Source organism: Leishmania major, chromosome 27 (genome assembly GCF_000002725.2).
Source record: "Leishmania major strain Friedlin complete genome, chromosome 27".
Lineage (NCBI taxonomy): Eukaryota > Euglenozoa > Kinetoplastea > Trypanosomatida > Trypanosomatidae > Leishmania > Leishmania major.
In genome coordinates this window covers 235101-259492 of record NC_007268.2, presented here as the reverse complement: position 1 = coordinate 259492, position 24392 = coordinate 235101, and the positions used below count along the sequence as shown (strand labels likewise).

Below are 24392 nucleotides of genomic sequence, written 5' to 3'. Positions count from 1 at the left end.
CCACGGCCGCTGCGCCAAAGTAACAACAGTACATGCTGGCGTGCGAGAAAAGAGAGCCAGGCCGACGGCGATGCCGAGGGCCACGGCAGCGGCAATCGCAATGTCAACCAGCAGACCCACATTCCTGCTACGAGATGAAGAGGGCCGTTTTTGTAGTTGTAGTCTTACGCAGCTCTACGAGCCACCGGAGGCTGAAGCTGCTGGAAGAGAGGGTTCCGTGACTTTAGCCGAAGCAGTCGCTGTCTGCCCAAAACGCGGGATGCCGTCGTCCATGAGGCGAGCCATCCAAAACCCGCGGCTCACACTTCCTGTCTGCGAAGACCGGGTAGCCGTCCAACATCGGCCACAAGCTCGGCATGGCGTCAGCCAATCCGGCACCTTTCAACCCGCTGGTTGTGGGAGCGTTGAGGCGGAGGTCACCTCGGCGAAAGGCGAGGTGATTGCCGTCTCCGCTGAACAGTCCCTGGCGGCAACGCCACTCACATTGCAGAGCTAACAAGACGATGGGGCAGCCTCCGGAGTAGGCCGTTGATCCACGCAGGCAGGCGAAGCACGTTCGAGTGTGTGTGAGAAGTCATGATTCCTTTGAGGCTCTTGTGCACACACACACACACACGCCCCACAAGCATGCGAGAGGTTCAAGCACGGCGTCGAGGGCTTCGCGTCGCTGTATAACGGCGCATTTTGGCGCAACACGGTAGACCGGGGACGTAACGGTGCTGGACCCGCTAATCTTGTTGATCAGCCCCCCCACCACCACCACCACCACCCACCCACCCACCCACCCACCCCGTGGCACGCGCCAGCGCCGTGAAGCAAAGCCGAACGAAGACGAGGCACCCCACACGGCCACGCCGCCGCGCTCCGAACCTGAAGGGGGGGGGGAGAAGGCGGAAAGACGTTCTTAGATTCTAATAAGAGCACACGGGGTGCTCTAGCACTTCTGGCTTTCGCGACTGCTGCACTCGGACGCTGCTGTTGCCACGCGCGCGGCGCAAGGGTTGAAAGCCCGCCGCCTCTGCACCTTTGTTGGATGAGACCATGCAAGGAGCTGCCAAAGCACTACTCTTGCCGCGTGGGAGCGGGCGCGTGATACTTTTAGGGCGAAATGCCCTGCGCCGTCTCTTCGTTTTCGTTACGCGACGAAAAAACAACAACAACAGACACAAAAAGCTGCGCGTCTTTTCGGAAGCGTTCGAATCCCCGTCGATGCGCCCGGCAGATGCGCAATGACACCGGTGCCCCCTCCCCCAAGTGCGAATGAGCAGCAGGGCACAGAAGGGCGAAGAGACGCCGCGTATGTCGTTGAGTATCTCGGCCTCACGGTATGCCGTCGTGATGCGGAGGATGACTCCGTCAAGTGAGAACAGAGGTCGAAAAACGAGCGGCCGTGCCAGCAAGGAGAACAGGCACAGTGGGTGCCGAATGTGTACGTGTGCACGTGTTTGCATGTGGTGTGCAGACGAATGTGAAGAGGAGCAGGAACGCACGTGTGGCACACGTCGCGGGAGAAGGCGAGAGAGCGGCGATGCTTCAAGGTCGCTTCGAGGCACAGCTGTGGAGCGGAGCATACCTTCATTGAGAGAGCGTGGCAGATGCTCATAAGAGAGCGAGGTCAGCACAACCAAGCAGCTCATGGGCACCAACGCCCCTCCACAGGCTGCCTGTCGCACCCTCGTACTCTTTCTTTGTGCGAATCGCATGACATAGGATGCACCTGAGCAGCGTGCTTGATGGCACGCTGCGCACAGCTCCGTCAACGCACCTGGTCGTCTTCTCTTCCTTTCGTCGAGCCGGAGTGAGCCTTCGTGCGCCGTGTTCGACCTCGAACACCCTTCGCATTCCGACAAGGTTCCTGCCATGTATTCTTACCTTAACGTGTGTGCGTGCCAAACAGGACATCGACTACGTCACGCTTCCTTTTCATAGAGAGATCGACGGAAAAGAGGAAAACAAAAGGAGGAAGGTGCGTGCGGGGTGCGCGGGTGCGGGTGCGTGAGAGGGGAAGGGGGAGGGGATTGTATGTACATGAAGCACAACGAATTTCAAAGAAGCAAGAGGGAGAGAGAGACGAAGACAAAGAAAACATGGGCGTCGACAAGCAGAGCATGTGGGAGGATGATGATCACGGCAGCAACCACCAAACAACGAGACAAGAATAGACAAACAAACCAACAAACAAAAAAGAAGGTGTAGGAGGTAGACTCGAAGCCCCAATGATCACATGTGCAAGCAAAGCAAAAAAGATGAGAGCAAGAAGGAAGGCGCACAGGAGCCGCAGCCACACGCGAAGACTCACGGATGACCCCAAAACATAATACACATAAGCTCGTGCACCAACGAGGAAAAGAAAACAAACAGACACGAAGGAAGAAGGAGAAGAGTCAAAAAAAAGTAAAAAAACCCAAAGAAATAGAAACGGCACCGTGGAGGAGCCGCACTGTTCACATGCATACAGAAGCCGAGGAAGAACACCATAAGGAAAGGACAGGCACACGCCGCAACATCCGAAAACAGCAGCAAGGTGAAAACGCACACACACACACACACATGAAGGAGCTAGAACAAGGAAGCCGACAGCAGAAGAAAGCACAATCACAGCACAAAGAGATATTATGTGCGTGTATGTATGTGTGTGTGTGTGTGTGCGTGTGTGTCAGTGGTGAGGGGAGAGAGGGGGGGGGGGGCTGTCTATCCTTTCATGCTCGTCACACAATCGAAAGAATACGCTTGCGTATTCTCTAACACACATCGAAAAAAGTGAAAACGCACCTTTTTTTTTGCTTTCGTGGTGTAGCCCCTCCTCCCTTCCATTTGCCGCACATTTTTATGCTGCGTCACCTCACCACCTTTCACGTGACCGCTATATTGTACATTATCGTTTCCGTTCGTGATTGCTCCGCCTAGTCGATGAAGCTCACGCTCGAGGTGCGGCGCAGTCGCGGCCGCGGGGTGTCCATGATGCGCTCATCTGCGCACTGAGACGACCGTGAGTTCCACAACGATTGTTGTATCAGCGGCTCGCTATAGAGTGGCGGTTGGGCGAGCTCCACTGGCAGAGTCGAAACCATGCGCTGCTCCGAGAATCGCAGAGGCACCATCTCCACCAGTGCAATAGGATCGAGCCTCTCACTCCCTGCGAGGTCCTGGCTGCGGGCGCTAGAACAGGCATCGTGGTGCTCTGGATAGTCCTCCATCTGTTCGTCATCGTTTCGGAGAATCGATCGGCGCCCGGAACGGTCCCTGTGGGGTGAGGCGACGTGAAAGGAGCGTACGGTTCCACTGCTACTGCTGTTCGAGTGAAAGGACGACTTTGACGCGAGGCTGGGGCGCCGCGACCTGCGTCGCTTTTCGCTCAACGACGCCGCCGGGGCAACCAACTTGCCCGATGTCGTCGACGCGGCGCCTGCAGGCTCCTTGGCCGCAAAGCAACACCAGCCCTTTTGCCGAGCTCTGCCCATAATGAGGGCGAAAACAAGGGCCATCGCCAGTACAAGGAAGATCGAGATACCGACCCACATGGTCACCTTCTGGTCGCTCTCCTCTCGTGTCGTCGGTTCGCTGGTCGTGCTCGTGGTGGGTGGCAGCGTGGTGGTGGTAGGAGGCGTCGTGGTTGTAGTTGTGGTAATCAAGGGAGCTGCCGTCGTGGTGGTGGTCGTGGTAGTGGTCGTCGTCGTAGTGGTCGTGGTCGTCGTCGTGGTGGTCGTCGTAGTCGTTGTTGCCTGTTCGACGAGGCACATGGCATAGTAACGGTTCGTCGGCGCTTCGCCGTATGAAAACCCGCTTTCAGCACTGTCCATCCAACCTGCCGTTGAAGACGTTTGGGGCAGGATGAGCATCGCATAGCGCTGGTACTTCCTTCCCGGGTATGCTTGCACGCCCTTCTTCGTCGTCCAGTGGTTACTCGAGTCGGTGCTGAGCATGCCCGCACCGGCCAAACCACCGTTGCTCCCCGAGGCAGGGAAGTAGTTGCCTTTGTAAAAGGCGTAGGCGCTCTCGATACCGCTGTACCGCCCTTCGTCCCAATACCAAATGCAGTCCAGCGTTGCCTTGGACGTTGTGCATGAGGAGGAGGACAGAAGCGTGGTGCCTCCCAGGTAGCCACAATAGCTAGTCGCACCCACCGCCGTCATCGCGTTCACCAGCTCCTGGTGAATGGCGTCAGATACGTCTGGCACCAGCACACCTCCCTTCGCTTCGCACACCTGAATGTGAGAGCTGCGCTGGGTGGAATCAAACGTGTTTTCCACGATGATCTTCACGTTGCTCGCGTCGTACACAGGGGCGGAGGCATGGGTGAACACCACACAAACGAATAGCGCCAACGCGCATACGCTGAGCAGGCCACGCTGTAGCGGCCTCTTGTAACGATGGCGGGAAGAAATAGACATGGTGTAGGCGCCTGAGCACACGCACGGCATCCGCCGTACGATCCCCACCAACGCAGCACGCACAACGTTGAGGAAGCGAGAAACTCAAACACACGCGGAAACGTCTAAGGGCACGGCTGCCGGATGCGTGACGGTGTGGGGTCTGTATGCGACGACCGCACGCCCACTGGAACGCAGAGAGAGTCGTAGATGTGCGTGAGAGGTGGGTGGAGAGAGAAAGGAAGAGGGGTGCAAGACGCAGGTCAGCCCCTCTGCAGCGAGCAACAAGGTTGGAGCCAAGAGCAATAATGCAGAAGCGAGAAAAGAGTGAGAACGAGCGAGACAGGAATGAGCCCGCACCTATGGCGCAAGCACACACACACACACAAACCTCACCGGCCACGAGCCCTGCGGCAACAAGAAGCACGGCTAGCACTCGCTCGAGCAGAAGCTCTGCTGCAAGACACAACCACCGCAACAACCTATGGGAGCGCAAAAAAAAATATATATATAATAATAATGAAAAAAGAAAAAGCAAAACAGAACGACAAAGGGAGACAAGAAATCAGGTGTATCGCGCACAGAGTCGTATGGGCCCTGACATGTTTGTTTCGCTTCGAGGATGGCGACGGCGGTGATTCAGGTAGGGGCAAGTGAGTGGAGGTACGCGGAGAAGCGATGCGGCCTGCTCACCTGAGCGACAGAGCGAGAGAGACAGAGGAAAGGGGTGAGGGAGGCCCACACACGCACACACAAGCACACGGCAGCAAGCGTCGATGCAAAAAAGTGATGACGCCTACAGGAATAGAAAGAGAGAAAACACGAAAGGAATCAAATGGAGCAAGAAAGCTGGTGAGATGGCGAGCTGCTACGCACACACACACCCACCTACCCACATAGACAGAAAGACCGACAGAGGCACACAACGAACTCCCGCCCCCCACCCGAATAACAACGGAGAGGTGAGAAACGAAAGGAGAGCAGTTCGGTGAGGAAGACTCAAGGGGCTAGGTGAAAAGCAATGGGCAATCTGCGTATTCCGTTCCAGCAGCTCACATTCACGGATGAAGAGGATTAAGCGCCGTACGCGCAGTAACCAAAAAAAAAAACGCGAAAGAGAGAGAGGGAGAGAGAGGGCGTTGACTGTGGTGCACAAAAGCGATGCACAGCACAGAGGATGACCTCGAGATGGACGCGCGCTGATCATACACCAGCTTCCGTACCGTAGAGGAGGCTGTAGAGAAAGAGAGAGAACGCCACAGACAAAGAGGGATAATGAAAAAAAAAAAATTCTGCAAAGTAGCACCGTCGACGAGTCCCGTTTGACTGTCATCAAGGAAAACAACACACACACACACACACACACACACCTACGCACACACACATATATATATATATCGATATATGTATTCTATTATGCGCAGAATTCCCCAACCGCTGAAAAAAAGGGGGAAGAGAGCAGGCGAGATGGCCGACGAACAGGAATAGAAACAGAGAACAAGAATCTCCACCAATACTCACACCGCCCCACCCCCACCCCCCAAAAAAAAACAGTTGGGCTCGTAGATATGCTCTTTTTTTTGGTGTCTGACCTTTATGTGTGTTATTTTTCAGTTGTTGGTGTTGCGTGTGCGCACCAGAGCGCTGCTCTCTGTTCGTGCTCGTGTGTAGATGCCCGGCTTTTCTCTCGCTTGAGCTCTACGCCTGCTTTCCTGCACCCTGGGCCTCCCTCCCTCTGCGGAGATGAGTACTTGTGATATCTGCGTGTCCTTCCGTATGTCCTGAAAGAGGGTCGTTTTCCTGTTGTTTTTTCGTCGGCGTCTGTGTTGGTTTCAGCCGCCACGACGCGGAGCCGCTGTCACACGGAGCTACCCCTGAGACAGAGAGAACGCCGAACAATCTTTGCGACAGCGCACCGTCTTCGCGTTCTTCTCTCCAAACAGCGTCTCCCCGTCTGACCTTCTACTTATCAACAAGAGAGGGCCAAGGTGGAACGAGGTGGGGCGCAGGCGGGTTGGTGATGACGAGGAAGACGATGCTTGCCTCTAACGTATGAAACACGGCACTGCACAATCCGTCTTGCACGCGGGTCTGTCCTTGACAGGGACAGCGCGAAACAGAGAGGGCGGTGAGGGCAACACTGAGCCGCTCACCTGAACACACGTGAGCACCGTCACAATCTGCAGACAAGAAAACGCTGCCTGGAGTCCGTCACCGACGGCTAGAAAGAGACGCGTGAAAGGTAACACGACGGCGACTGCGGTTGGCTGAATATCGTCGGGGTGGTGGGCCTATGCACGCGAATCAAACAAGGTGAAAAAAGTGAGACAGGGAACGGCTCTAGGAAAGCGGATAACAAAGGACACGCAGGATAAAACGTCGGCACAACACGACCACAAAAACAAAGAAGTAGCAGATGGGGAGAGAGGAAGGAGGACGCGATCAAAATGGCACCCGCATCCAGCTTGAGTTGGAGAGAAGCGAAGGGAGAAGAAGCGAGACGGACGGAAAAAAGGAATACGGAAATCACACACTTCGATGCACCAATATATATATATATGCACTTAGCAGAACACGAGCCCCGGCAAGCGCGAGTACCTACGCATGCGTCAAGAATAAGCACAAGAGTGGTGTGGCGCTGGAGAGGAGGAGAAGCAAGCCCACACCGAAAACAAAAACGGAAGCAAAAAAAAGTGAGAGCGACAAAGACCCCAGAAGAGAAAAGCAGTGCAAGTAGCTAGCTACGCCCCGTCGAAGCAAACAGACAGAACGGGACCACACGCACACAAAGACACACACGACACTCACGGACGCCTGAGCTCTTTTATGCACATAAAAAAACCTGATCCTCACCTACGCGAACGAAATGAATGCAGGTGGTGAGAGGAAGAGAGCAAGGAGGGATGGAGGGCGTGAGAAAGCACCACAAACTGCAAGAGGCTGCGCGGACGAACCGAAAAAAAAATGTTTACCTCAAAAGCGAAAAATAGGGACACCCGAAAAACAACCGGAGCCCGGGAAGATCAGTGAGCAAAAGACGAAGAGAAGAAGAAAAAAAACGAGAAGGGAGAGAGAGAGTGAGAGAGGGACGACACAACAGTGACGATGTTCAAAAATCTGAAGAAAGTAAGCAATAATAGGACAGAGGCACCAACACACCGAGAAACCGAGGAAGAAGAAGAGGAGGAGGGGGGGGGGAAGAAGATGAGCCGCAAAACAAGCCAAGAACAGCAACAAAAAAGAAAACTCCGTTCGCTTCTGCAAGCCTCCGTGTGTCGTGCGCCGTACGATGGTTGTGCACTTTCATGCTCAACTGGGTTGTTGCTGCTTGTATGTCCGTTCGCTCTCTCCTTTTTGTCCTCTGCTTGCTGGTTTTCTCACGACGTGTGCATAAACATATATGCGATGTTTACGCGTGGCGAGAGGTAATGGTGCGTGCATGCGTGTATATGTGTGTTTGCCCAGGGATGTTGACAACGGGACATGTGACAGAAGGCAGCCGTGGAAGAAGCGACCGTGGGGCGCGACGAGGAGAGATTGCGTAGGCCGAAAAAAAAAAGAAGGGAACCACTGGCATTGCAGACATCGGGGAGCTAGCGCGGAAAAGAAAGCAGCATTGTACTGCGGTACACGGTGAGACTGTGTGTGACGTCAGCTTACGCCTTGCCGAGTCCGCCGACACTGAAGCGCGCACGCAACCCTGCTTTGGACATGCTCAGTGCGGAAAGTTTCAGAAGTGATGTTGTCCCCTGCTTTCGCGTTGCGCGAGCAGCTGAGCAGCGTGGGCCCTTGGCTGTCACGCTTTCGCTTTCTATCTCTGTGGCGCTCTGCGCCTAGTGCGCTTGAAAGCGTCTCGGCCGCCGGCCATTTTCCGTGATTGTTCGATGTGTGTTTTGTTTTCATAGTTATTCTTGTTTTTTTTTTCCCCCTTCGCCGCTTAAAGGAGGTGGGGGATGGTGCCTGGCAGAATAAAACAGACGTTAGTGAGCAACTCGTGCAAACATATATATATACATATATACATATATATATATATATATATTTCTTTGCACAGCTGCTCAGGCGCGGTGGGCGGAAGCGGGGAGGGGGGGGGGCACGCGCGCCATCATCCAGCTTACCTACCAAACTACTACTACGCTATAAGAGGGAAGAAAAGAGAACAACGGGAGGGGAGCGAAAGCTTCCAACAACAACAGCACACACACACACGAACTCGGCAACAGTGTTGACTCTGGGAAGGAGAGGGAAGCGCGCACTTTCGGTGCTCGAAATATGAGCGCGCGCGCATGCGAGCATGTGGATGTGTCGGTGGGAGAGGGGGGACAAGTATGCGGAGGGCATACACAGGCAAGTATGAACCGTGGAGTGAAGAGGCTGTTCAACAGTAACGGCGGCCCCCAGCGCACAGTGATGCACAGACGCCCATGATGGTTCGAAGCCCTGGAGTCACATGTGCGGTGCTGTTCTGCCCCTTACTTCGCACCCCACGGTGTTGCTTCGCCTTGCCCACGCCTGTCGCCGAGTCCGCCAGCGCCTCCGCTCATGCTTACGCGTAAAGCTGCGTTTGGTTCTGAGGGAGCGAGGCCTTGATGTCTACCGCGAGGTATTCCTCGATTTTGCCATTCTGCACAAGGCGGCGCGCCTGCTCACCAAACACGGTATTCTGCTTCACGTAGGCGCGGAGGCGGCGGCGCTCTTGAATGTGCTCGGAAATAGCAAAGACAAAAAAGGTGGGCAGCCCCACCAGCATCAGACGTCCGTAACCCTGCGGGGTGTAGCGCCAGCGGCTTGTCATGGTATCACAGATCGCTTCCTTGATCTTGGCGTCCACACCGACGTCGAAAAAGTGCGGGGCGCCGAACTGGCGGCGGATGGTCGCCGCGCCGGCGGTGTACATGACAAGACCCCCCATCACCGCACCGGCGGTCACAATGTTTGCCTGCCGCCACCACTGGCGGTTCTTCTCGATCTGCCAGTCGCTCTCCGTCTGGAACTTGCGCCAGCGGAGCATCCACTCATCCAGGTACTGCATCGTCAGCTCGACCTTCATTTTGCCGTGCGAGATAAGTGTGGTGGATTTTTTGAGGAATGGGATGTAATGAGGAGGCGTTTGCCAACACGAGACGGGCACTTTTGTAGGTGGCTGAAGGTGGACATGTACGTGTGACAGGAAGCGCCAGTGACGGTTGGGAGATGGAGGAGGCGCATCGCGGTGGTGGGACACACGGCATCACAGAGGAACGAGGAGGAACGAGGAGGCGCGAAAGACAAAGAATGGTGAACACGCAGAGGAGCACGGCACCGCCAGACACGCATCAGCGTTCACGTTCGGGCGTCAGGGGTAAAGAATGGAAACATCTCCGCAGAGCCTACCGCCGGAGAGCGCTTAGAAGCGAAACCGGCAACACAACGAGGAGAAAAAGTGTACATGACGCTTAGCAGATGCCTTCGGCGTGTCGCCGCAGAAGCGGCGGGTGGGTCGGGGAGGGTGACGGTGCACCTTCTCCGATTTCCTTCGTCCCTTTCGTCGCGCTTCGCTTCAGTGGAACACGGGAGTAGAGGAACTTGGCATCAGCAGCCGTGTATGCCGCATGCGAAACCGATGCAATTGCGACGTGCGCCCACGCGCAGTGGAGAAGGGGTAGGAGAGAAACACACCTGTGCGCTGCTGGGACCGTTTTTACGGCCATCAGCGCAGTCAGGCGAGAGGGAAAGCAAATATGTGTTCCCACACAACGCAGCCAAAGGAGGCCCGTCAGAGAGCCGTCAGTCGCCCTCTCTCGTCAAACGCGCCACTCAAACTCTCGCACAGAATACGCAGCAGTGTAACGTGGCCGACGGCGAGCTCCTGCCGAAGTCGTGCTTGAATCTCCTCTGCAACACCAGCATCCACGAAGACACCACTCTCGGCGTGAACAGGTGCGCTTCGGCTCAACATTTGATGTAGTTGATGAAGACGATCCTTGAGAGACCGTTGAAATGCTCTCGCCTTAGCAAGCGAGGCCCTGGCTTCCGCAACCTGCACCTGACACCGTTGCACGACAGGTGTCGTCGGCGCGCTCATGCGCCCACGTGCCTCTCTGGCGCTCTCACGGGAGTTGGAAACCACTCGCTGGGCACGCGCCAACTCCGAAAACAGGGGCAAGCGTTGGCGGCACAGCAGAGTCGCGTAGTCAAGCCGCCACTCACACAGGAGAAGCAGCGGACGCAGCATGTGCTTTGCTGGCGACGATGCGACTGGCTTCTCAGCCCGCGAGCCGGACGAAAAAACTTGCGGTATACGAGACGTTTCGGTTGCCGGCGAGGTAGCGGCCCGTAACACTTCGTGCTGCCGTCCCTCATGCGCCAACAAAGTCACAAGACCGCGCTCGGCCCTCTTGTAGCAAGAAGATGCGAGCAGCATCTCTGCAGCTGTGGCTGTGGACTCTCGCACCGACAACCCTTCTTTCAGAGTTCCATCGACGACCGCCTTCACATCACAAACGACCTGCCCCAGCAGTCGCAGCGTGTGGTTGTGTGACTGCACGACAAGCTGGCGCCGCTCGCGTGCGATGCACGCGACCTCGTACGCTTCTCGGGCCTTTAAGTAGCGCTGCAGCGCATGTTCACGCCTCACGCGCTCGTAGGCGAGTGCGGCGTGTTCGACGGAAGCGTCGTCGGCAGTCTCCAGTTCAGAGCTGGAAGATGATGCGGACAACATGACGCAAGCATTTAATAATAATACACGCGTCAGCCCTATCGTCCCCGCACCTTGAAGGGAGCGCGACGCCAAGCAGGAGAGATATGCTCGCTCCAGCACGTCCGGTGACTATACAAGGGAACAGAAAAAAGGCGGCCCAGCCAATGCGGCGGGCGAACTCGGCGAAGAGAGTAAGACCCCACACGCATGCACAGCCGCGATGACCGACTTTGTAACCCACGTGCAGCAGAGAGGGTCGTTTTTCGTTGCTAAAGCGTCGGCGGCAACGACGAAGAAAAAAAGGAGAGGAAAGGGAGCCAGCTGCTGCTGTTGCTGGTCCCTGCGCTGAAGCACGGCCGTGCAGAGAGCGACTTTTCTGCCCTCGTGTGCGTGAATGTATAGAAGTGTGTGTCTGTGTGTGTGTGTGTGTGTGTGTGTGTTAGTGACTGGCTTTATATGTGGAGAACGGAGGAGAACCATTCTCAACGTTGATCGATTCGGTAACCTTCTTCCCTCTCTCTGCCTGTGTCGGGCGCGTGTTCAGGTGATAAAGGTGGTTGCAGATGCGCGAGGAAAGGGAGGCGGGAAGCGCAGCCGCGATACCGCACAAAAGATGCGCGAGCAGTGCTCCCAGCATAAAACGAAGGTAGGTGAAGAGAGAGAGAAAACAAGAGGAAATGAGAGATGTTCCCCGACGCCACCAGCAGCGGCACCTACCTACATACACGCCATACGCTATCAATCAAGCATCAAGGCGGATGCAGAGAGGCGGAACAGGGCGGACCTCTGTCTAGAGAAAGAGCGAGGGCAGGGCCCATGAACGGGGGAGAAGAGGCGGTTACTGCCCGCAGTAGAGGAGGCGCTCCATGTTCTCAAGACCCTTTGCTAAGAAGAAGCGGCAAGAGGCAGGACTCGCTTCATCCCTACCGCTCTCCCTTCTTCGCAGGTACACCGCGATACGCATTATCCGCTTCCTCGCGGACGCGACAGGCACCGAAAAAAAAAAACGCGGACGATGCCGGAGGGGAGGAAGACGAGGAAGCCAGACACTGCGCCCTATTCTCTCCAACACACAGACACAGGCACACAAGCGCACACACACGCACACAGTTGCACGCTGCTTCACTCCACTTTTTCTTTGATGCCGCACGAACTCTTCCCGCGACTCTTCGTCACACACAACACACACACGCCCGAGTGCGCGTGGTCGCTGTCTCTCGAGGACACTTTGCAGGTACGCCCTGAACGCGGCTCCCCTCTACCTTACTGCCTCTCTCTTCATTTCTAGCGAGCTTCCGGTGAATCCCAAGCCATCAGGCACAGCCCCCTGTCCCCCTCCTCCACCTACCCTCCACCAGTCCTCGCCGCCGTCAACAGTTGCAAGCGGTGAAATACACACCAACACGCACATGTGTAGAGGGACTCACACACAAAAAGATAATGCACCTACTCTCGTACATATAGTCGAACGCTGCCGCGCTTCATCTGCTTCGTGGGAGATCCGCGTCAACCTTTGTCGCTGCTGTCGTCCTCCATCGCGTATTGCAGGGAGTCGACGGTGTAGCCTTGCGCGTCCGCCGTCTCCGCCGCCTTGCGCACTTGCATACCCTTCACGTCCAACCAAAGGTCCATCGGCGTCACGAAGAGGCTTCGTTTCTTGGCCTCGCGGTATTTCGCGTAGAGCTCCTTGCTCTTCGACTCGATGCGGGCATCATCGAGAACGGAGTAGTACGCCTTGCTCTGCCCAGACGGACGGCGCACCTTCACCTCGACCGAGGGCCAGTACTCCTTGCCCAGCTGCGCCTTGCGAGCGTCCGCCAGCAGTTCAGACAGCTTCGTCGAGCCGTAGGTTATGTTGTCGTGCTGATCCTCATACTTGTCGCTGTCGAGCTTCAGCACACCCATGCCAACGCGATGATCAGCAAGAATGCGTAGACGCCTCTCCGTCTGCATCTCCACAAACGGGTTTCCGTAGGCGTCCAGCCGCTTCAAATCGTCGAGGCGGCACTTGATGGAGACGTTGCGGTTGTGAACGTCCACCATGCGCTGATACCAGCCTTGCCAGTCGTACCGCTTGTACTGCAAATTGTCGTACTGCTCCACCATACCCATCTCCGTCGGCACGTTAAACTGTGTCGGCTCCGTCCCGACAGGGCCGAGACGACGACGCGTGCGCTGCGCCATTAGAGCCGCTGCCGCCTGCGGGACGTAGGAAAGGCGGATATATATGCGCGTCATGCACTCCAAGTACCACACCGGCGACTTGGCCGCCGCAGAGGCGACTGCTGGGAGAACACCTGACTTTGCCCACGATGGATGGCGCTGACGGATGGCCTCCAAAAGGAGGTCGAGCACGCCGTTGTCCACCTGCGGGCGGCGCACTGTGCGCTGCTCCGCGGTGGCGAGCTCGGCACCTTCGAGCTCCCGCAGCGAAACCCCTACTTTACGAAGCACAGCAAGCGTGCCCTCTACCTGCTCATACGACGTGAGGTTTCGGACCAGCTGCTCGGCCCTGGCCTTGCGTGCCTCCGCGCGTTCCTTGCGTCGCTGCAGAGCTGCCTCCACCTCAGCCGCGTATTCGTCAGAAAAGAGCCGCTTCGTGGCATGCTTTGCACCAGTCGCGTTCTTGAGCAAGCGGTACACTGCCTCCAACGTTGCCGGGTCGGAAAGCAGCTCGCGCGCATGCTCGCGCCAGCAGTGCGGCCAGTCCACGGCGGACATGGTGGCGTCCCAGTCCACCAGCTGGTGGCTCTTGCTCGCCATGCCAGGGAGCTGAAAGACGTGGCTGACGTGTGCCTTGATGGCGCTGTCCGTCCCACTCATCAACGACTGCAGCAGCGACTTCACCTCAGCGGTGCTGTCAAAGCGATCCACCATGTTCTCCACGTCAGCTCGCAAGAGCTGTCGGTCGTCTAGCATCGCCTCACACAGCGCAGCGTCGCGGCTCCAGTCGTAGAGCCTGGCGGAGCGCAGAGCCTTGGCGAGACGGCCGCACCCCTTCACCTCTCCTAGCAGCCCCTTCAGAGCATCTGCAGCAAAGCGGCGCTTCACAATCGGACTAACTGTCGCAAACGCTGAGGGCACCACGCGCTGCTCGGTGGACACGATGCCCTCGTCGAGGTGAGCCGATGCGGTCTTCAGTTCCGCAGGAGCGCGGTTATGGCTCGCAGAAATCGAGACTAGCAGCAGGTAGAGAGCGACGGGAGCCGTCATAGCAGGGGTACGCACCGCATCTTCCATCATAAGCCCCTCCCACGCAAAGCCAAGCGTGGCGCTGACAGGCGAATTGGAGGAGGAGAAGAGGTCCCTCTTGTGTGCCGCAACGCTATCGAAAAAGACGCGCCACACCCCATCTCCATAGCCAACGTACGGGCTGTTGCGCACCATCGGCAGCAGCCCCTCGCGCAGGAACGCGTTCCGCTTCGCAATAGCCTTCCGACGAAGCACCTCGAGCGCCAGGGCGCTATCCTCGCACGGCGACAACGCAGACATGTCTGCCTGGTACCGAGCGCGCAGCGCGGCGAGCTCGCGTTCGAAGGCTACCTTGTCAAAGACGTGCGACGTGGTCAGTTTCCCGTAAGCTTGAACCGCCTGCTTCCATAGCGCCTCTAGCTTCTCCTCCGCGCCTGGGCCGCCCTGCTTCGCCATGGCTGGGATCACCTCGGCTGCAAACGTCTGCACCATGGCCTCAGCTGCTGGCGACACAGGCAATGCGTCCGAGACGAGCAGCTCTTCAAGGAAGAGAGGCAGACGCGGGTACTGGTCGCCAAGCCAGTACTGCAGCGTGCCCCACTTCTGGTGCAGGCACTGCCGCTCCTCGAGGGACGGGGCAGTCGCCGCAGCCACGCGCAGCACGGAGCTCTCTGGTGGACGGGACTCTTGGTTCGGCAGCGTGCGCAGGTACGGGTCCTTGTCGCTAGTGCCGAGGCCTTCGTGCACTTTGGTACGAAAAAGGTCTGCTGCCGGCGCGGCGTTCTGCACACGCGTGAAGTTGGAGCGAATCTCCATCGTGGCCATCGACTGATGATTGACAAGACCCGCGCCATGTGAGCCAATAATGCGGTCACGATGCTGCAGTTGCATCCGTTGCGGCGTTAGTGCGACACCGCGACATGAGCTGCACAGTGCGACGCGGCATGTGCCGTGACCACCTCGCACCTGCTTTGGGAAGCGGAGCATTATACCACACAAGTCGAATATATTTAAAAACAAAAAAGACGGTGTGCAGAGACGGGGAGAGGAGCTGAGCTGGCAGCGGCTCACTGCGGGCCCTGCTTTGGTCAAACAGTCACCTGCTGCAGCAGCGGTGCGTGCGTAGATGCGCGCGCAAGTAGAGACGATGAAAGGGGCAGCCGAGAGAGAGGGGGGGGGGGGCAAAACCGTCCCAGTGTGCCACGACCACAGAAATCGCATGAAAGCGGCAAGGCGGAGAAATCAGAACCAAACACATCAAAAGGGGAGGAGGGGAAGGAGAGGGAGTGAGAGCCGCATGGAGTGCGATGCAGCAAGATGCATACATACTTGTGTCAGGGACTCTTTCCAGGCGCAGCACTGGCTCTGCACTAAAAGCCCACCAACAGCGCGACAGTGCGCGCACACTCTCAACACGGGGAGCAGTGGAAGAAAGAGTGCTCAAAGAGAGAGAGAGAGGGGGGCATAAACACACACACTCACTCGCAAAGAGAGCCCGACACACATCACGCCTCCACGTTTCGTTGCGCAGTCATTCCCGTACTACGATAAACACGTCCGAATGGTGCACTTTAAACGAGGAGGAACACGGCGTACGCGCGGTGGAGTCTGCCCGACGCGTTCGACACACACACACAAACTCACAGGAATAACTGGCTCAGCAAACACACCTTCTGAAAAGAGGAGGCAAAGGCGCCTGCGTGGAAGCCGAACTCGTGGAGTGCCATGTACTGCAGCCCCTCATCGTACGTCGCCCCCTCCGCCCACGCCAGACCTAGCAAGAAGCTGGACTGCATCGTGAAGAGCAGCACAAATACCGTCAGCGCCTTCATCAAAAACGCCTTCAGCATCTCGTTCGTCATGCCCACGACGGCCGCTGCGTTGCGCGCCCTAGGGGAGGGGAGGGAGCCGGCGCCTTGGTAGTAGATATGGCGCACGACCAAGTAGATGAGCCAGAGGGGCACGTAAATCCACATGTACCGGACAAGACCGGACGAGCAAAAGGTGCCCAGGAGCGGCACCAGCACCGCGGCGAACGCCACGAAGGTGGTGCCTTGCATCAGAACTGTCGGCAAGTCATTCAGCTCAAGGGTGCTGATGCGCAACAGCAGCTCCACGATAAAGACGGAGTCCGCTTTCGTCTCTTCCTTCACCACCACCGGCGTGGCACGGTCGAGGTCCAGCGGGAGGAGCGCCATCATGGCGTACTCCCAGACGGAGGTAAGAAGGCCAGAGAAGATGTTTGCCGCGCCGCAGACGCAAAAGCGGCGCCAGCCGCCGTGAATCCCGCCAAAGTGGTACTGAATATAAATGAGCATCGCGAACTCCTTGGTGGCGCAGAGGATAATGTAATATGGGTGAAACTCAAAGATGACGTGCTGGCTCTCTCGCCGCACCGCCTCCATGGTGTTCGTGAGGGCCTCCGCAACGACAGGCGCAGGCACCGCCGCAGGTGGGTTCTCCTCATGGTACACCTCCGCTTCTGCAATTACGTCCGCATCGCCGGTGCACGGCGTCGCCGACGTCGCGCTCGGCAAAGGCGTCGCTGAACAACTGCTCGCCACACCAACTAAGATGACGTCCGTCGCAGAAGATGCTGTGGCACCGGTCCGAGACGCCGCCGGGGCGGTGGGCGCGGCAATCCCGCGGAAGAAGGCGGCGCTGTTGTACAGCTCCACGGGCGACATCACAGGGGTGGTGCTTCTCGCCGTCACGGCAGCCACATGGTGCGTCTGCGTCATGCGGTGCGCCTGCTCGGCAGATGGCGCCTCCACAATGTGAGCCGCCTTGCTCATCCACAGCACGCGGCTCCACTGCTGGAAGGTTTCCATCACCATGCGATCCTGATGGACAAATACATTGAAGACGGCGTTCACAGCCGTCACCATAACACTAGACATCACCAAGACGAGGAACGTCGGTATGAGAACCTCCGACGGGAGCTCCTTCAGAATCGAAGACGTGTTCGCCTCTCCGATCGATGCATTGCTCGGCTGTGGGTGGGCGGCAATGAGCCACGAAGGCGGCGGCGAAGGTGACTGAGTGGAGCCAACAGAGCCCCGCAGGAAATACGGCGGCATCGAGTCGCTAGAAGGACGAGGCGAGAACTCTGGCACAGAAACCACGAGAGACTCACTCAGAAGGGTGCAGGGGGGAGGCGCACCCACGGTGGGGGTTCGAGAAGGCCACCTTCGAGAAATATACAGAGAGAGGCACGCGCTTCGCGCCGAGGACGGTCGTTTTCTTTTGAGGGACGGAAAAGAAATGGGATCCAGTAGCAGTGCACAATGTCGAAACAACACTCGGAGTGCGAGTGCTGAGCCTGTGTGTGAGCGTGGGTGTATGAGGTGAGTGCAACAGAATATTGGTGCGTGTGCAACGTGGCCCGTAGCAGCGTTGGCCGCCTCACCTCCTCTACTTCACCAGAAACGTGGCACCGTTCAGGCAGAGAGGTGAGGAGTATACAACGGGAGGAAGACGGACATGAGAGACGCACACGGACACACAACCTGCATCGGCTACCACTTTTTCACCCGTGGTGCATTAGAGGACATCCATGGCAGTCATAAGGGCGCCGTGAAGGTTCTACTCGTGGAGTGCCAATGGGCTGTACTTGACGGCGAGCGACAACAACGAGAAAAGAGACAGCGCACAAGCACCCGTTCAGCTGCAGTGGGGTGAAGGGGGTTGTGTGTGTGGGGGGGGGGGAAGGGGGGGCAGGTCAGCAGCTGTCACAGGCGCCGCCGCGCACTGCTCAGTAAACGCTGCTCCCATCACTGCAGAGCGGAACGCGAGCTCTGATGGCACTCCTTTCTGCGGTTCATGTCCAAGGCATAGAGGCAGAGGCTCCCGCCACAGAGAAGAAGCGCGCCCGATTCCAATTATGCGCCCGTGGAGGTGTACGCGCACGTGTTCGCGGGCGAAAGGGGTGAGGTGAGTTTCGCTTGTGTGGGTGTGAGAGCCGCGGCCATGCACACGTGGGGTAAGATACATGTAACTTGAGGGAGGGGAGAGGGGACGGTGGCACGAAGTAGAAACGCAGAAAAGACACAGGAAGTGAAACAAGCGTAAGCAAACAATACAAAGAAACATCGAAGGAAAGACACGCGCACGTGCACAGGAGGGAGAACGGACGGCGGGAACGGCGGAGGTGCTGCTGCACCTCCATCACACAGCGCATGAGAACGAAAGGCAAGACAACGCGGAGGCAGAATGGCGCCTGTGAGTGGGACATGTCAGTGAAGCGAAGAGGACGCGGAAGCGCCTACGAAGCACGTCCGCCCAGTTCCAGCTGTTCACGAGCACACATCCCACGAGCCATGGACCCAGTGGCACATGAAACCCGCTCGGCCAGAGACTTGTGGGGAGAAAAGGATGCAAAGCAACACCTCAAGCAACAACGTCATCGAAGGTGCGCCAGCCATCCTCGACTGAGCGACATCACCGTGAATTGCGGCCTATACAGAGCAAACACACGGAAAGAGGAGTATGTACAACGAAAAACAACGACAAGCACGCAAGAGCACGCGCATGACATTACGCGGTCAGAAGAGATGCGACTAAGAGCATCACCACACGAGCAGCGATCGACCTCACACCCGTGGCTGTGGAGCTCGGCACGCAGCGCACAACAGCCGTTACACGAGCACCCGCACACAGAAAAGACACACATACAGAGAACAAAAGGAAGGCATAAAGGGGAAGAAGTAAGAAGAGAGGCAAGCAGCAGCGATGCGTCCAGTGCTTACCATCACTCGCAGTAAGTGCTGCTGCGCTGTTCCGCGTGTCGTTGCCTTCTCCTGGATTCCTGGGTATGAGGGTGAATACACTGCCTCCGCTCTCGGCCCTACACAGCAAACTCGGTGGGGGACGGGAGCGACACGATAGGGCAGTCGCGCTTAGGGGTGTCGACCTGTTCAAACGATGTCCAGGAACGCCGACTATTGCCATATGCTAACGACCTTTGTTGGCTGTTTGCTGCAGCAGCACGCTGCTCCGCCTCGGCCTCCACCTTCGCCATGGTTTCATGCAGCTCCTCCATGATGCGCGCGGCGCGGTGGTTCCAGCGCCTGTAATTCTGTGTCAGGGATTCGTTCGCGCGGCGCTCCTGCAATTTTCGCGCACGCTGGCGGTGAAGCTGCACGTCTTCATCGAGTAGCCTTCCGGCCTCGACGTACTGCGTCGCCTGCCGCTCCTTTGCCTGCTCAGCCCGCTCTTTCTTCTCCTCCGTGGTCTTTACAATCTCGACGCCACGCGCCACACGCTTTTCAACAAGCTGGCGGAGGTTCTCCTGTTGCCGCTCCTGCCGGGCGGCGTGGAGTAGCCTGCGCTGCTCAATATATGCCGCCTGTTCCGCCTTCTCCTCCGCGTAGCGGCTTGCCTGGTGCCGCTGCCGCTGCTCCAGCTCCTCCACGAGGCAGCCGTGGTTCTTGCGCTGCGTCTCCAAGATGGCCTCACCGTTTTTCCACACCACCACAGACTTAGCGCGACTGGCCTCCTTTTTCATCACCCACTTGCTGCGCCTTGACTCGCGAATCGCGCATAGTTTTGCCTCCATCTCCTGCTGGTGAATCTCAGCCAACCGCATCTTCTCTGCCAGCTTCTCCGCATCTTTCCTAGCCTGACGCTCTCGCACCTTGCGCGCGTAGTCTTGCTTCGCCTGCTCGCGGTCGTGCAGCTCCTTCTGCTTGCGCTGGCGCTCGGCTTCAAGATTTGCTAAGTTTCGTGTGCGACGCTCCTCATTCGATCCCGCCTTCATCACCGTCTGTTCCTGCACCTGTTCATTGTAGGCTCGGCACTGGTGCGCCTTGGCATCGGTGCGGTCGTTGCGATTTTTGTAGTAGGCGTGCTGCATGCTACGCATCTCCTCCACCTGTGCAATGCGCTCCTTCTCGGCAGTCTGCCGCTTCTGCTCCGCCTCCTCCTCCATCTGGATGCGTCGCTCGTAGGTGTCCAAGAAGCGTTGATTGTTACGGAGCTCGATGCGCCAGCGGGCCTCGGCACTGAGTCGCTCTACTTCGTCCAAAGCGGACTGGATCAAGGTAATGCGGTGCTCGACCTCGGCCGTGCGCACGCCCGCCGGTGGCTGCCCAGTTGTCTCCTCAAGCAGCCCACGCAGCTGCGCGATGTAGGCGGCATACTCCTGGCAAAGGGCGTAGTCGTCCGTCTTCTTTTTCAGCGAGCTTTTCGTCTCCGTGCCCTTGGAGGGCGTAAGAGCCGGCAGACGATCCACCATCCGGAACAGGGGGCTTGTCCGTCGCTTCCGTGCACGTCAGTGCGGGGGGGGGGAGGGGGCAAGAATGCTGTGTCTGGATTTCAGGAAGGAGGGTGGTCGCTGATGTGCGAGACGACGCAGCAGCGACTGAAGGGTGCCCCTCTCGCTTCACGTCCCTCACTTCTTGTTGCGATTTGGCGAGTCCCTGCACCAGTGCCACACGCGTGTATGAGAGAAGCTAGAGCGCGCGGGGGAGGAACTTCAAAGCAGCGGAAGAAGAGGCTTCATGCAGAGAACCAGAGCACGGAGTACGTGCGATAACACGTAAGCGATTGTCTTGCGTCTCGTGTATGCCAACCGCGCCCAGAGCGCTGCACGAGAAGAGAGGGTGGTGCATCTCTGGAAACCTAAACCCTCGTCCGCATTATCCAGGAAGCACCTCGCCGATACTAGCCAGCTTGTTTAGCCTCCCCGACCCATACACGAGTGCATCTATGCTGGTGCTTTCGTTGAGCTGAGCCTGCGCGCACCCTGGTGCGCAAAGCAGCTCCTTTTTTCCGTTTGTTCTTCTTCTCACCACCTTAAGATACTCGCATCTCGCACTTCTGCAGCCCCAAATAGGCGGGCAGGCGGTTCACGGGGCGAACAGTGAGGACTGCATACATATAAACACATACGCACACTCGATCTAACGTGGCCCTCCCTCTCTCTCTCTTTCTCTCGCATCAGTACCACGGATCCATCTTTCCACTAGAACCAAGCGACACGGCGTGCCAACTCGCGACCTTTGTGCAGACACAGGCGTCACGAACCCTGTTCCTTTTTTCTCTTTGTCGTCAGGCGAACGCGCTGCAGAGGCAGCGCTGCGTGGCCTTCCATCCGCCCTCTCGCGCCCTCCGGTTCCGATGCAAGCCCACATCATTCGCCACTCTAGTCAAAGGCACCGGAGCGGCGCTGATGCTCTTGCACTTGTCGCGACAGCAGCTCACGCCCAAGACGCGCTCGGTCCTCTGCAGTGCTATGCATGATTTGCTCTACCAAAGACGGCGGTTCTGCCAACACATTGCAGCGACCCTGGCGGGAGCTCCCGCTGAACGGGCGTGCTGCCAGTCGGCTTGGGTGACCTTTGCTGGCGGGTGCAGGGGCGGCGGGTGCCGATGCTGGTTGACGAGCTGCTAGCGCTGACGGCCCCACAGGTGCCGCAGCCTGCAAGTCGCGTTGTCTTTCCGGCGCTGCCGGGTCTTTTCTACCGGCGAGGGCGGCGGAGAGCGCCCGTGCAGCTTCTGGGGACGGACACTTCAGAGATGCAGGAAGAGTTGCCGCAGGCCCACTCGCAGTGAGCGTGAGCGCTGCAGCGCTTCCCTCCCGCTGCGCTGGTGTCTCAACACGGGCGGCGGCGCTCCGTGAACGCTCGCGCGTCGACAATGGAGGCATATCCGAAGTGCCGCGCGCGAACAGCTCTCGGGCAATCGCAAGGGACGAATTCAGTACCTGGGCAGAGACAGAGGGTGCGACGGAGTTGACCGCAACTGGTGGCGCGATGCCCTGTATGCGCGCACTTACGTAGGCGCGCCGCAGCTCCTCACTCTTCGTTGACCTTACCGACACTTTCACGTCGGGCCGGCACGCGTACGGGATCAAGCGGCGCGGCGCCGGCTGGAAAGTGTAGTCAGCCCCTTCAGCGAGCACCCCATCGGAGATGGCGCGTCGACGCTGGCTCTCCTTCTTCCACTCCACCAGCTCCTGCGCCCGTCGAGCGCGAACCTGCTCGATCACCTCCGGGTCGGGTTTCTCTCGCTTCACGCGTGGCAACCCCGCGGGGGAGCTCTCTGCGCTGCCTGCGATACCTGGAGCACTGTCTGCCCGCTTCAGTGTGGCGGCACTCACAGCCACGCGCGTCGAAGGCGGCGGAGGAGGAGCGTTGCGGAGGAGAGCACTTTGCACAGGGGTCACCTGCTGCTCGGCCAAGTGCTGAAGCACCACTACCACAAACTCTCCTTCCGTCAACTTGTGCCGCCCGCAGTGCTCCACAGCTCCAAGCAGCTCCTCAGCTTCGTCGGTGCTCAGAACGTCCAGGGCAGCGCGAGCCAGCTGCACGACAGGCTGCGGTGCGGTGGCGCGGTATGCGCAGTGCTGTGCGCACGCCACGTGCTGAGCAAGCGCGCGGAACTTGGCGACTAGCACAGCGCGGTAGTACTCTTGCTGAAGCCGCTTGCGCTCATGGGCAAGCGCTATGGCCTGCTCCGCCCGCGCCAGTCGCGCCTGCTCCTTGTCCAGTTCGCGCTTCAGTTGACCTCGCACGACGCCTTGCTCAGCATGGCGGTACAGTTCCTTGATGACGTTGCCATCGCGCTCGCCCGATATGACCTTGGCGGCCACAATGCGCCGCGTTTCAAGCGACAAGGTTGGGTGATACTGATCGGACTGCGCACCGGCACACTCCACCGATCCAGCGTCGCTTTCATATGGAACAAGGTCCGCGTTGTCCCTCTGCGGTCCGGCGCGGACTCCGCTACGCACGACGCCGCGGGCACACAACCGCTCCACTACCTCTGCCACCTGCGCCGGTCCCATCCGTGCCGGAGAGGGGCGGCGGCGCTCCTCTATCTGATGGACAAGCTGCGGCTTGACGTCCCGCTCGAAGGCGCGACGGTTCTCAGCCTCTGTGTACAGATCGTGAAACACGGTCGTCACAGCCCGCGGCGAATCGATGACGGCGGGGTCTAGCTGAGCAGTCCTTAGGGTCAGGGGGCGGAAAGTGCACGACTGCAGCTCGCGCTCCACTTCCTCGCTCTGCTTCTTGGCCACCCATTGCTTGCGGCGGATAACCTCAGCGTTAATACGGTTCTCTGGGCGGAGAGAAGTTGGTCTACGTATGCGCGCGGCGTAGGGGGAGACTTGAGGGGCGAATGGACAGTCACGTCGCAGGCGCGCCTCCTCCAGCACCTCCTGCCGCGCCTTCTCGAGCGCCACCCACTGTTGCTTCGCCACTTTCGCCCTCATCCCCTCCACGTACATGTCGGGAGGGAGGTCGCTAGAGCTGCCCTTGGCCACGTCACTTTCTGAGTAGTATGCGGAGGAGCCCCCGCGCTGCGTCGCGAGGGTCCACGAGCACTTCAGCGACGCAGCACCTTCTGTGCGCGACAGCGCTTGCATTAACGCAGATGAGTACGCCGTCAGTGGCTGCGGGTCCTGTCGCTGCAGCGAGTCGCCGGCGAAGTTAGTGATACCATGATCGCTGCACCATTGCGATCTCGTTTTCTGCGCGTTCGCCTCCGCCACATGACTGTCTCCAAACGGGGAGTGTTGAAACGGCACCGGAGTCGGTGGTGGCGCAGTCGCGGTCGACCGCGCAGACATCGCCTGCGGGGCAGATCTTTCAGGAAAGGAATCCGACGGCGACGGGTGTGATGAGGCAGACGTGCAAGGAAACGCGTTCTGCTTTGCTGGCGCTGGGGGCAGCGCTGGCGTTGTCGCAGGACCGCGCGCCGGACCTGTAGAGTTGGCGTAGTGATCCGGCATTGCCTTTTCCCTTACGCGCGACACAAGCTGCTGTATATGCGCGTCCGAGTAGTCGGAGTCGACCGGGATGGGGCTCCCCATCGCCGTTGCCTCTGCTGGATGGCGATTTTCCGTAGGCGCTTGCTCGCTGCGGGTGCTGCTTTGCGCGCTCTTCTTTCCAGCGGCGCTGCTCAGGTGCCGCGGCGTTGGCGCACAGGCGTTGTTGGCGACGGACGCGGCTGGTGGCGATGGTGACGCGGGCGGCCGTGTGCCATGAACAGCATCCAACCAACCTGTGGAGCGGAGCTGCGTGGATATGGGAACGTTACCAAGTTCCACCGAGTCGCTCAACGGCGACGTCAACTGCTTCGGCGAATCCTTGTCCTCCAACGGCATGAGGTCTTCTATGAACACGTGTGTGGATGTATGGGATGTG

At 58.4% G+C, this 24392-nt stretch overlaps 7 protein-coding genes across 7 annotated transcripts; all 7 read right to left on the bottom strand.

Annotated features, from left to right (window-relative positions):
- Positions 1-2903: 2903 nt before the first annotated feature.
- LMJF_27_0660 (conserved hypothetical protein) lies at positions 2904-4421 on the bottom strand (the record flags this gene model as incomplete). Its single annotated transcript, XM_003721824.1, has 1 exon — positions 2904-4421. One exon carries the CDS (start codon positions 4419-4421, stop codon positions 2904-2906), a length of 1518 nt encoding a protein of 505 aa, XP_003721872.1.
- A 4495-nt stretch (positions 4422-8916) lies between these two features.
- On the bottom strand, positions 8917-9420 carry LMJF_27_0650 (conserved hypothetical protein; the record flags this gene model as incomplete). The annotated part of the gene is made up of 1 exon (XM_003721823.1): positions 8917-9420. The coding sequence occupies one exon, from the start codon at positions 9418-9420 to the stop codon at positions 8917-8919; it is 504 nt and encodes a 167-aa protein (XP_003721871.1).
- Positions 9421-10125: 705 nt separating this feature from the next.
- On the bottom strand, positions 10126-11070 carry LMJF_27_0640 (hypothetical protein; the record flags this gene model as incomplete). The annotated part of the gene is made up of 1 exon (XM_003721822.1): positions 10126-11070. One exon carries the CDS (start codon positions 11068-11070, stop codon positions 10126-10128), a length of 945 nt encoding a protein of 314 aa, XP_003721870.1.
- A 1485-nt stretch (positions 11071-12555) lies between these two features.
- Positions 12556-15228, bottom strand: LMJF_27_0630 (conserved hypothetical protein; the record flags this gene model as incomplete). Its single annotated transcript, XM_003721821.1, has 1 exon — positions 12556-15228. One exon carries the CDS (start codon positions 15226-15228, stop codon positions 12556-12558), a length of 2673 nt encoding a protein of 890 aa, XP_003721869.1.
- A 653-nt stretch (positions 15229-15881) lies between these two features.
- On the bottom strand, positions 15882-17321 carry LMJF_27_0620 (conserved hypothetical protein; the record flags this gene model as incomplete). The annotated part of the gene is made up of 1 exon (XM_003721820.1): positions 15882-17321. The coding sequence occupies one exon, from the start codon at positions 17319-17321 to the stop codon at positions 15882-15884; it is 1440 nt and encodes a 479-aa protein (XP_003721868.1).
- Positions 17322-19087: 1766 nt separating this feature from the next.
- LMJF_27_0610 (conserved hypothetical protein) lies at positions 19088-20476 on the bottom strand (the record flags this gene model as incomplete). Its single annotated transcript, XM_003721819.1, has 1 exon — positions 19088-20476. The coding sequence occupies one exon, from the start codon at positions 20474-20476 to the stop codon at positions 19088-19090; it is 1389 nt and encodes a 462-aa protein (XP_003721867.1).
- Positions 20477-21385: 909 nt separating this feature from the next.
- LMJF_27_0600 (conserved hypothetical protein) lies at positions 21386-24352 on the bottom strand (the record flags this gene model as incomplete). Its single annotated transcript, XM_003721818.1, has 1 exon — positions 21386-24352. One exon carries the CDS (start codon positions 24350-24352, stop codon positions 21386-21388), a length of 2967 nt encoding a protein of 988 aa, XP_003721866.1.
- Positions 24353-24392: the final 40 nt, after the last annotated feature.